Consider the following 13,198-nt stretch of genomic DNA (forward strand, 5'->3'; position numbering starts at 1 on the left):
TTTGGATGTTCTGTTGTCTCAGCACCATTTATGGGGGAGATTGTTGTTTTCCCATTGTATTATTGTCTGGACACTCTTGTCAAAAATTAGTTGCCCATAAATGTGTGTTCTAGACTCAGTTCTATTCTACTGATCTACTTGTCCACCATTCTTATGCTAGTACCACACAGTCTTGATTACTGTAGCTTTGTAGGAAGCTTAGAAAATTGAGAAGTGTGAATCCCCCAACTTTGTTCTTTGCAAGATTGTTTTGGCTATTCTGGGCCCCTTGTATTTCCATTTGAATTTGAGGATTGGCTTGTCAATTTCTGCAAAAAAAAAAAAAAAAAAACCCAGAAAAAAGTCAGCTAGAATTTTAATAGGGATTGCATTTAATCTGTAGGTCAATTCAGAAAGTACTACTGTCTTAACGATATTAAGTCGTCTAATCCATGAACACGAAATGTGTTTCCATTTATTTAGTTGCTTTCGACATTGTTTTGTAGCTTTCAATGAATGTCTTATACTTCTTTTGTTAAATATATTCCTGCTATTTTATTTTTTAGAATATTGTTGTAAATGGAATTATTTTCTAATTTCATTTTTGATTGTTCATTGCTAGTATATAAAAACATAATTGATTTTTACATGTTGATCCTGTATCCTGCAACGTTGCTAAACTTGTTTAGTGGTTTTTTTGTGAATTTCCAAGGATTTTGTATATACAAATTTGTCATCTATAAATAAAGATAGCTTTACTTATTTCTTTACCATGTAGATACCTTTTATTTATTTTTCTTGCCCAATTGCCTGGCTAAAACCTCCTATAAAATGTTGAGAGAAGTGTTAAGAACAGACATCCTTGCTGAGCTTAGGAAGAAAGCTTTCAGTTACCATTAAAGTATGATGTCAACTGTGGGTTTTTCATGGATGTCCTTTATCAAGTTGAGGACAGTCTCTTTTATTCCTAGTTTGTTGAGTGTTTTATCATGACAGCGTGTTGGACTTTGTCAAATGATTTTTCTGCTTTGGTTGAAGTGATCATGTGGTTTTTGTCCTTTATTTTGCTGGTATGGTGTATAACATTAATTTTCTGAATTCCTGAGATAAATCTTTTTGTCATGGTATATAATCCTTTTTATGTGCTGCTGGATTCAGTTTAAAATTATTTTGTTGAGGTTTTTTTTATTTACACTAATAAGGAATGTTGGACTATGTTTTTCTTTCCTCGTGGTGCCTTTGTCCGCCTTTGTATTAGTAATACTGGCCTCATAGAATGAGTTGGGAAGTGTTCCTTCCTCTCCTGTGTTTTTGGAAAAATGTGTGAAGGATTGGTGTTAATTATTAAACATTTGGTAGAATCTACCAGTCAAGCTATCTGGTTCTGTTTTTTTTCTTTGCGGGAAGATTTTGATTACTAATTCAATCCCTTTACTTGTTAATAGGTCTACTCAGATACCGTTTCTTCTTGAGTCAGGTTTGGTAGTTTGTGTCTTTCTTGGAATTGTCCATTTCATCTAGATTATCTACTTTCTTTGGCATTATTATTATTATTTTTGAGATGGAGTCTCACACTGTCACCTGGGCTGGAGTACAGTGGCATGATCTCGGCTCACTGCAAGCTCTGCCTCCTGGGTTCAAGTGATTCTCCTGACTCAGCCTCCCAAGTAGCTGGGATTACAGGCAACCCACGCCCGGCTAATTTTTTGTATTTTTAGTAGAGACGGGGTTTCACCATGTTGGTCAGACTGGTCTCAAACTCCTTACCTCGTGATTCGCTCACCTCGGCCTCCCAAAGTACTGGGATTACAGGCATGAGCCACCGTGCCTGGCTGGCATTATTTTTTGTTTTTATTTATTTCCATAGGTTTGTAGGGGAACAGGTGGTGTTTGGTTACATTAGTAAGTTCTTTAGTGGTAATTTCTGAGATTTGGGTGGGCCCATCACCCGAGCAGTATACACTGTACCCAATTTGTAGTCTTTTATCCCTCACCCTCCTTCCACCCTTTCCCCCACCAATCCCCAATGTCCATTGTATCGTTCTTATGCTTTTGCATCCTCATAGCTTAGCTACCATTTATGAGTGAGAACATACGATGTTTAGTTTTCTAATCCTGAGTTGTTTCTACATCACAGGATAGTTCTCTGTCAGGAATATTCTGCGTTGTCATTTTCAGTCTCATATCCCAAGCTCTGAAGGGCACAGGGATCAACTCAGGCCACGTGCATGGATACTTGACCATTGATGGTTGTTGAACCTTAGCCATTTATGCCATCTCGGTAAAAGCAATGCCTTCCAAGCAAATCTCTGGAATAATTTTACTGAAGCATGACAGAATTCGCACAGAAGAAGACAGCTCCTGAAATATCCATGACAGCTCCCACAGACACAGTGCTCACTGCCCCAACAGGACCCGGGGAACCTCCCCCAAGAGGAAACAGAGGCATCTATAGGTTCCAGGGATGAGGTGGCAGTCAATGTGGGCAGCCAATGGCAGCCACGAGTTCAATTTTTTGGCATTATCTATTACTTTTTAACATTTAACATTTTTATAGACTACTTTTCAAAGTTTCTGCTGTTTATTTTTTATTTTTATTTACTTATTTTTGAGACAGAGTTTTACTCTGTTGCCCCAACTGGAGTGCAGTGGCATGATCACAGCTCACTGCAGCTTGACCTGCAGAGCTTAAATAATCCTCCCACCTCAGCCACCCAAGTAGCGGGGACTACAGGTGCACGCCACCACACCCTTCTAAGTTTTTAAATTTTTTGTAAAGATGAGGTCTCACTATATTGCCCAGGCTACTCTTGAACTCCTGAGCTCAAGCAATCCTCCTGCCTTGGCCTCTCAAAATGTTAGGATTACAGGCATGAGCCATCACACCCGGCTTCTGCTATTTTATTTTATTTATTTATTATTATTATTTTTTTTGAGATGGAGTCTTGCTCTGTCACTCAGGCTGGAGTGCAGTGGCACAATCTCAGCTCTCTGCAACCTCTGCCTCCTGGGTTCAAGCGATTCTCATGTCTTAGCCTCCCAAGTAGCTTACAGGCACCTGCCACCATGCTCAGCTAATTTTTGTATTTTTTTAGTAGAAACGGGGTTTTGCCATGTTAGCCAGGCTGGTCTCGAACTCCTGACCTCAAGTGGTCTGCCCACCTTGGCCTCCCAAAGTGCTGGGATTACAGGCATGAGCCACCGTGCCCAGCCGGCTTCTGCTGTTTTAGATTGACCTTTCTTCAGTTAGTCCAAATTAAGAAGGTTTAATATTATATATGAAAGTGGCACACTAAGGAAACTAGCATTCTTTCTTTTTAAGAATCACCAATGTTATTTAATTAATATTTTATATTTTGTCTTTTAGGATTATATATTCATCAAACAGAAACATAAAAAACTATGAAGAGGAAATTCTTAGGAAAAAGATAGTGGAGACTGGGATATCACAAAAGCAACTTGACATCAGTTTTCCACAGTGTAAAAACTCATCTGATTTTTCTCTTCAGAAGCATGAAATTCCAGAGGATATCAGTGACAGAGATGATGATTTCATTTCCAATGGTAAGGTATTTTTTAGGGAGTTTTATTTATAGCCGTGAAAATAATTATATTCTGATACAGTTAGAGAAAAGCATACTTCAAAGATATACTTTACTGATTTTTTTTTTTTAATAAGCATGGAGAATTGAAAACACTAGTATCGTTAACTCCCAGTTTTTCCCAAGTAATTGGAGATAGGCTTATTATGAATAAATCCATACGTAACTCACAATTCTCCTTTTAGCCACTACGCCTCTGTGTTATTGTCCTTATTATACTCTATGGCAATAAAGAAGCTTTAGCAGAGTCAGTTCTGTTTAATACCCTAATAAAAATGGTAGCCTAGTTTTATGAATATTAAATGGTTAAGAAATACATAAATACTATAATACATATGGCATTTTACCATGAAAAAGGCCAGAAGTTTGCTTGTCAAAGTGGATTTCAGAAGGGTTGCAGCTTGTGAGTTATTGCAGATTGATGGAAAGAGAATATTAAGGAGGGATGCATGCATAGAGAGAGGTTCTGACAGAAAACCTGAGGTCCCTGGATCAGAGAACAGACCATTTATCACTTGCAGAGCATCTTAGTGCCAGTTCTCAGCTCCTAAACTCTGTGAGGCACTGCGGTGAGGGCCTGATGTTACCCAGCCCATGCAGTGGGATTGCACCACAGAAGAGGAACACCAAAATTAGGAAACTTTAAGCTTTCACAGGTTGCTGGCAGATCTTCCCATTCTCTTCTCTAGAGACAGAAAGACCTTTCTTTGGAAGGTAAATCTTTGGGAGGGGAGGAGAAGGTAGTTTCCTTACCCTGTAATATAAGGAAATGACTTCAGAGGAGGAAGGTTTCTCAATGTTTCTGAAGTAATACATATCTCTAGTTTCCAAGGCATGTTTGCTGTTTAATCATCCTTTAACCAAGTTTACTGGTGCTCTGCTCAGACAGATCAGACCATGCTGAAACATAAAAATATTCATAGAAAAGTGTCTCCCAATAGTTGGTTATCTGAAGTCAGATGGGAATTTATAAAACCAGATGTAGATGGGTGTGTCTTATAACACATGCAGTAAACTGAGGTATCTGGTATTTAGGTGTGCGTGTGTGTGTGCATGGCTCAGTTCAACCGAGTGCAGCTTTCTGCATTAACTTAGTGTTTCTCATCTGAATTTTGCACCTAAGCAAATGCAAAATTTATGTTATGCTCAAAATGTTCCCTAATACATGAATTGTATTGGATCAAACTCATTTTTTCAAAACAAGTGTTAGAGCAGAATTGATTGTATTTGAAAACATTTGTTGGGCTAAAGGATCTTATTACTGGTGTGTAAAGCAACAATTACTCATCTGATTTATCCTGGTTAGATTCCTGTTATATTACAGTCAACATATCTATTTATGAGTGAATGAATAGACATTCTAGGCCTTGAGGTAGATCATTCATATGCTTTATTTAATTTCGTCTGATAAAACCCTAGGAAGTGTTACAGACTGATTTTATCAATAAGACCCAGATAGGACTCTAAGACTCAGAGAGCATAAGAGACTTTCCTGAGGTCACACACAGCAATTGACAGAGCTGATATTTGAAATCCAGTTTTCTTACTCTAGTCTAGAGCTCTGCTGTGGCTCTATGGCAACCCTTTAAAGTGACCAAATAAGTTACGAGTTTAAGTGAAAAGAGCCTCTGCCTTTTGACTCTTTTCTCCATCACTCCATGGAAAATCCCCACGTTCACCAGTAACCTCCTAGTTGCCAGCTTAGCAGACATTTTTTTTGTCTACATCTTATAAACCTTTTTGCAACCTTTCATACTGTTAATGCTGCCCTCCTTGAAACTTCTGTTTTCTGTGACACCATGCTTTCCTGATTTTCTTTCTTGGCCAATTCTCAGTCTTTTTTACTGATCTATCATCTTTCTGCCCCTTAAATAAATGGTATTCTGTAATTTTTTTGAGCTTCATATCCAGTCACTGACTAAACATATCTGTTAAAGTCAACCTTATTTTTTTATTTTTTAAATCTTTATTGTTTTTAATGAGATGGGGTCTCACTCTGTCACCCAAGCAAGAGTACAGCGTCATGATCTCAGCTCACTGCAACCTCTACCTCCCAGGCCCAAGAGATCCTCCCACCTCAGCCTCTCGAGTAACTGGGCCCACAGGGGTGACCACCACGTCTGGCTAATATTTTGTATTTTTAGTAGAGATGAGGTTTCCCTGCGCTGCCCAGGCTGGTCTTGAACTCCTGAGCTCAGGCAATCCACCCACCTCAGCCTCCTAAAGTGCTGGGATTATAGGCATGAGCCACTGTGCCCAGCCAAAATATATCTTAAATATCTCAAATGTAACCTGTCCCAAATTCAACTTGTGGGACTCTGTCACCAGTGACTGATCTTCACCAGATCTACTGGCCAAAGTTTGTTGACAAGCAAAGTTACGATAAACAGTTGTTAAAAGAAAAACGTTAGATAAAATAAACGTGAGTTTATTTGAACAAAGAACAATTCATGAATCATGCAGCACTCAGAACCAGAAGAGGTTCAGAGAACTCTGCTCTACAACTGGCCAGTGAGTATGTATAAACAGAACATGGAAGTAAAGTACAGAAATGACTTGATTGGTTATAGCTAAGTGTTTGCCTTATTTGGACATGGTCAGATCAGTTGGCTGCTTGTGATTGGGCAAAGCTCGGCTTCTTATAATTGGCTGAGATCTAGCTATCTATTACCAAAAATAAACACTCCTAAGTTAGGTTAGGTTTTAGTTTGTTTACATACTAAGGTTGCAGTTCCTTAAGTAGGAACTCAAAGTATGGAAGCAGCCTTAGTTCAAATTTAAGTTAACAATTTCTGCCTTTGGATTAGTCTCTTGATTGTGAGATCGACCAAAACCTTGGGCATTGATGCCAGTCTCTTGATACCATCATAATGGACTCGTTTGGTCTCAGAGTAGAACCTACTGGTCTCCATGTCAGGTCAGTTAAATGATTCTTTACATTCTTGCTGTTTTAGTCAAAGTTAAGACCATTTAATGCACGATGGATGGCAGCATACAAATATTTAAGACTCCTGAGAGGATATGGTATGCCAGGGATGCTACTATTATGACTATCAGGAGGCTAATACCAAAAGACAAAAGTGTACTGCCAGGCGCGGTGGCTCACGCCTTTAATCCCAGCACTTTGGGAGGCTGAGGCGGGTGGATCACGAGGTCAGGAGATTGAGACCATCCTGGCTAACACGGTGAAACCCCATCTCTACTAAAAATACAAAAAAAAATTAGCCTGGCGTGGTGGCACGTGCCTGTAGTCCCAGCTACTTGGGAGGCTGAGGCAGGAGAATGGCGTGAACCCAGGAGGCAAAGCTTTCAGTGAGCTAAGATCGCGCCACTGCACTCCAGCCTGGGTGACAGAGCGAGACTCCGTCTCAAAAAAAAAAAAAAAAAAAAAAAAAAAAGTGTGCTCCTTTATAGGGGCTCCTACAAACCAAACTGATCAAAATTAATCAAATAAAAATTTAGGCAAGATAGAGAGTTCAATAATATTTCAAATTGGTCATAGTCTGTTCAGGGAATGATGGTGATTAAGGACCGTAGTTTACTGTAGAATGATCTGATTTCAAAAGGTACCCAAGTTTGTGACCAGCCTGGGCAACATAAGGAGACTCTGTATCTATAAAACATAAAATTAGCTGAGTATGGTGGCGTATACCTGTAGTCCCAGCTACTTGTGAGGCTAGGGTGGGAGGATTGAATTGCTTGAGCCCAGGATTTTGAAGCTATAGTAAGCTATGTTCATGCCACTGCACTCCAGCCTGAGTGACAGAGCAAGACTCTGTCTCTAAAAAATAAAATAAAAATTTTTAAAGATAATCCAATATTGTTGTTAGCCTGATAACACAGGTCATAGTAACCTAGAGACCCACAAGAAGAAACATAGAGATTAGAAATTTTTCTAAATTCTAATTAAGAAGTAATTAATTCTAATTAAAAATTAGAAAAAGATGTTCATGAAGAGGCTTCATTTTTGGTGTATAATTCTGTGATAATACTACCTATATTTAAATATGTATATTTAAAAGTATACAGTCATGTGCTGCATAATGACATTTTGGTCAACAATGGACCACATATATGACAAAGGTTTTATAAGATTATGATACCGGATTTTTACTGTACCTTTTCTATGCTTACATACACAACTACTTACCATTGTGTTACAGTTGCCAACACTATTCATTGCAGTAACATGCGGTGCAGGTTTATAGCCTAGGAGCAGTGGGCTATACCATATGGCCTATGTGTGTAATAGGCTATATCGTCTAGGTTTGTGTAAATACACTCTGTGATGTTCACACAGGAATGAAATCAGCTAACAACATATTTCTCAGAACTGTCATTAAGGGATGCATGACTGTTATTAAGCAATGCATGACTCTATCTATATTTACATGTAAGTAGAAATATATTTCAAAGGAGAAAGTCTAGATGATTTAACCTTTTTGTTTTATTTTTAATTTACTACTTACATATTCCAACTAATTGAGATAATTATGTGGGAAACCTCTTGATAATAATAGAAAACAATTTTTGGATGTTTGTAATATTAAACTATTTTTTAGTCTTGTTTTTCTTTTTTAAAGATAATTATGACTTGGAGCCTGCATCTGAATTAGGAGAAGATTTATTGAAGCTTTATGTGAAACCTTGTTGCCCAGATATTGATATTTTTGTTGATGGAAAACGTTTTAAAGCTCACAGGTAAATAGACATGACTAATTTGCTGTCTTGGTTGTGACTGTAGAGTGTGGAAGGGCAGCTGTCTCTTTCCAGCACGGTGGTTTTCAAGCTTTGATTTTCACACAGGCCACAGGGGTTCCATGAAGGCCAAAGGGGTTCCACTGTGATTCCTCAGGGGGGAGTCGAACAGGGGAAGAGGTTGACCATCAGGCAAGGTTTTCTGCAGGTTTTCACACATGCACACGTGGGCCCACCCAGACATGTGCATGTATATGTTTCTGCCAGAGCAGATCTCATCTATGTTTGGGCATGAACCTAAGATTTTATTAGAAGAAAATGTTCTGCTGCCTAAAATAGATTTGAAAGCCACTGTCACAGAAAATGTAGTTAAATGCAGTTTTTAATTTTATAGGCATTATAGTATTGAGAAGTATTATTTCTACATGAATGACATGTATTTTCTCTGAATGCATTTTGGCTCAGATTCCGTGTTTCAAATAGATGATGCTCATGAATAGCATTGATTAGGAGGTTTAATATTTCAATGTACTTTTTAAAAACCATTGTTCTGCTTCAGAATTGGGTTGCTTAAACATTCCAGGCATTTAGATTTCAAATTAAAGCCGGTTGCCTGTTTTAGTCAGGCTCTTTGATTGCAAGTAACTAAAATCTGCTTAAAAGCAGAAAAAAATTTAATAAGAAATACATATTATCTTTTGGAACTCAAGGGAAAGAAGTACAGCTGGGTCTCACTATAGACTAGAATCTGAACCAGAAAACTTAGGAACCCAGACAGTTCTTCCTCCTTCTCTTTGTGTTTCAAATAGAATGTTGATAAGAAGTTATTCTGGTGCTTCTGAAGAGGAAGAACCAGAGTATTTGCAGTGGCAAGTGGTAATCTTCTAGGTTCAGGGGTGCACAGCCCTTAATGAAATTAGCAGTGGGTTTAGGTTACTGTAATCCAGCAAGCCAAATAGTGGTAATATTTGTACTCTTAGAAATCACACTGGTTTTGCCAGTTGACAGCAATACAACCCAAGGATTGCTAGTCTGAACTAGACTATTTACTATTCAAAATTTAACTTTTCTCTATGGGAATATGTACTTTGTAAATATACATATACGCATTTTTCTAATTCTTGTGAAATCTGCATTAAATATTGCAAAATTCAGAATATAATCTAGATTGATCATTATATTTTCCATCTCATGGGTATATTTCCTAAATCATGGTGTGGGTGTGGTTGTGTGTCTCTCCATCTTGTTTTCATTTTTTTTTCTGACCAACACAATTTTATTTTAAAAATTAATTTTATTTTGTGTCCAGGTTTTTCATGAGACCGTGTGGGCATCCTACCAAAGTTACAGAGCCCTAAAGCTATTGCCGTCATACAGGGAAGGCAGGACCCTGTGACCATTTGCAATATGTCCTCAAACAGTGCCTATATTTGGCCTCTCCCTGTGTACTGCCTGACAATGAACTAACAGGACTGTGTTTTAGGAGCTGGACCTAGAATATTAGGTTTGTATTCCAGGACAGCTCTTGCTCAATTTCTGGTTTATTTTGTTCACCTAGCAATAAAAAAAAAATTCACATTAACTAGAAAGACAATAAGTTTTCCTACTTTTTTCTTGCCCATATGTAAGTTAGAATAGCAAATTCTAAATTATAAGGTTACCTTCCTAGTCCAGACTCAAACATCTTTCTGTTTATAGTACATACTAATTTTATTATGCAGTTTAAGGAATATTGTGTCAGTAGTTCAGAGAATACATATTCATCTAAAGCCCAACATTGGAACTTTCTCAGTTACTTGTTCTAGATGATCATTGTCAGCATTCTTCTAGTGGTGTGGCTAAAAATCCTTTTGTAATATGGCTGCTTTAATTTTTTAATTATACATACTTATATATTAAAAGATCAATACAAGTACTTACAAAGGACCAGGATTTATGACTGGAATTTTATTCAGTTTAGGTATCAACATTTTTAAAACCTTAGTTTGCTAGTTTAATGTGCCCAAATTGTTATGGTCTTCTATTAAGCTAATCTTTCTCTCGTGGTCAAGTTACTTCCTCGGTAACAGTTCTTCCAAGGTAGTCTCTCCAGCTGCTCTGTCCATTCTTTACCATGATCCTCAGCCCAATTCCTGGAACACTTTGTATGCTGAAAGACAGTCTGATGCCAGTCACTTGCTTGTGGTGGCACAACTAAGCCAAAGAAATCATTTGTAACAGAGTGGTTAAGAGTGTGTAGACTCTAGGGACAATCTGCATGGGTTTTAATTTCATGTCCACCATTATTAGCTGTGTGAATTTGGGTAAGTCATTTAACCATTCATTCTGCGTTTCAGCATCCTTATCAGAGATGGGGGTTATAACAGTCTCCATCTCATAATGTGATTGTGAGAATTAAATTACAGTTGTTACTGAGCACTCAATGGGCTTACTACCTGATTAGCCTTCATGGATTCCATTAGTTAGTTATGTTACTACTTTTCTGAATATTGTATCCTGGGATACTACTGCACATTACCCCTTGTTGTGGACCTCTGTAACATTATCTTCCTGCCCCAGATGCTCTCAATTACCATATGAATACCATCTGGATATTGTACATTTCTTTCTGCTTGTATTTATTCCTGTCACCTTCAGTCTACTTCTAAGTATCTGCCTGAGTCACTGCATTGCTGACTTCCTTTTTTTTTTTTTTTTTTAAGATAGAGTCTTGCTCTGTTGCCCAGGCTGGAGTGCAGTGGCGTGATCTCTGGTCACTGCAAGCTCCACCTCCTGGGTTTACACCATTCTCCTGCCTCAGCCTCCCAAGTACCTGGGACTACAGGCGCCCGCCACCATGCCCGGCTAATTTTTTGTATTTTTTGGTAGAGACGGGGTTTCACTGTGTTTGCCAGGATGGTCTTGATTTCCTGACCTTGTGATCTGCCTGCCTCGGCCCCCAAAGTGCTGGCATTACAGGCGTGAGCCACCGCACCTGGCTGCTGACTTCCCATTTTGTAGTGTAATTTATTATTTTAATGTTTTATGAAAGAAGTTTAATGTTACATTTTTAAGATAATTTGTTGCACTTCTGTGTTCCGTAATTAAAATTCTCTTATGCTGCCTCATTGAAAAAGAGCAGTCATTCTTTTTTTTTTTTTCCCTAAGACAAAGTTTTGCTCTTTTGCCCAGGCTGGAGTGCAGTGGCGTAATCTCGGCTCACTGCAACCTCCGCCCCCTGGGTTCAAGCGATTCTCATGTCTCACCCTCCCAAGTAGCTGGGATTACAGGCACACGCCACCAACCTTGGCTAATTTTTGTATTTTTTAGTAGAGACAGGATTTCACCATGTTGGCCAGGCTGGTCTCAAACTCCTGACCTCAAGTGATCCACCCGCCTCAGCCTCCCAAAGTGCTAGTATTATATGTGTGAGCCACTGTGCCTGGCCCCGTCATTTCTAACTTTAGCTTTGTGACGCTCAAAATCTGGTATATCTTCCAGAATACCTTTCTTATCAGTGCCTGATAATATACCATTAGACATTCATTCATTTGGTAAGATGTCAAATCTTCCTTTAATATCTCTCTGAATATTTAGTAAATTGGCACTGTGTCCTAAGATCATTGTTCTGTATGTCCTTGAAAAAGCTGAAAGTTTTTTCAGAAGTGGTATGATTTAGTAATTAAGAAGTTGGTCTTTTTGTATTTTGATTATGATTCCACCACTTATTTTGAAAATTCCACCACTTATTAATTGTTGGGAAGTTACTTAATCTCTCCAAGTTTCAATATCTTTATCTGTAAAAGAAATAGTAGTAGAAATTATAGCATGGGATAGCTGTGAAGATTGAATCATATAATGCACATGAAGCACTTAGCATAGTACCTGGCACATTGTAAGCTTTCAAAAGTAAATGTTAGTTGCTATAAGTATGTAATAGATATCTGTAAGACTGGCACATATGTTGCCTGTTCTAGCTTGCCTTATATCAGGGGGCAAACTGTGGCCTAAATGTGGTTAAGTGGCCTGTTTTTGTATGAGGCAACAAAAAAGCATAGACAAGTAATGCCACAGGGACCTGCAAGTCTAAAATGCCTTTCAAGAGTCACTTGGGTTTGTTCCCAAACCTGCTTATGCCATTTGAATTTATTTTTTTGATGACAATGAATATAAGTCAGTGATACATAAAATATGAAAGAGAAAAGTTATTGTTCCAGTGAAAACTCGGGTGAGTGCTTTGGGAGGATTAAATAAGGATTAAATAAGGGAAAGGCACTTTAAAAATTGCTGTTGTGGCCAGGTGCAGTGGCTCACACCTGTTATCCCAGCACTCTAGGAGGCTGAGATGAGAGGAGCACTTGAACCAGGGAGTTTGAGACCAGCCTAAGCAACAAAGCAAAACCCCATCTCTACAAAAAAATTTAGCTGGGCATGCTGGTGTGCACCATGTAGTCTCTGCTAATTGGGTAGCTGAGGTGGGAAGATCATTTGAGCCTAGGGGTTTGAGGTTGCAATGAGCCAGTGAGTGCCATTGCATTCCAGCTTTGGGAACAGAACAAGACCCTGTCTCAAAAAAAAATTAAAATCAAACTAGATATCATAGTGTTTATGTGTATTGTTTTTGTGAGAATGACGCTTATATCAGTGAACCCATGTTAAAAAAAAAAAAAAAAAAAAGATGGGTCTTATGATAAAAGATGTGTGAATTAAATGCATATTTCTTCTTAGATAGAATAAAATTATAGTATACAGAAATAGCTTTTTTAATTCCTCATTTTTTCAATTAACTAAACAACTATTACTCCAAATTGTGTTGGATAATAGGGTATCCACGGCACTTAACTTCAGAAAAGTCCAGTCCTATGAAAGCTATAGTCAATGGATGTCACAAAATTCTCAAGAGATGGTTAACTTTGCTTTCACAAAGTTATGTTCTCTGA

At 38.2% G+C, this 13,198-nt stretch overlaps 1 protein-coding gene across 3 annotated transcripts in view; it reads left to right on the top strand.

The window, feature by feature from the left end:
• Nucleotides 1-13,198, top strand: part of BTBD8 (BTB domain containing 8) — a 98,421-nt gene that overhangs the window by 18,867 nt on the left and 66,356 nt on the right. For 2 of the 3 annotated variants that reach the window (XM_050776373.1, XM_050776424.1), the window contains exons 3-4: nt 3,347-3,543; nt 8,165-8,282. In XM_050776373.1, coding sequence (XP_050632330.1) covers nt 3,347-3,543; nt 8,165-8,282 — 315 coding nt within the window. Of the gene's footprint in view, nt 1-3,346; nt 3,544-8,164; nt 8,283-13,198 lie in introns of those variants that run through there. The other variant, XM_050776488.1, reaches the window with a different exon arrangement.

This window comes from Macaca thibetana, chromosome 1 (genome assembly GCF_024542745.1).
Source record: "Macaca thibetana thibetana isolate TM-01 chromosome 1, ASM2454274v1, whole genome shotgun sequence".
Lineage (NCBI taxonomy): Eukaryota > Metazoa > Chordata > Mammalia > Primates > Cercopithecidae > Macaca > Macaca thibetana.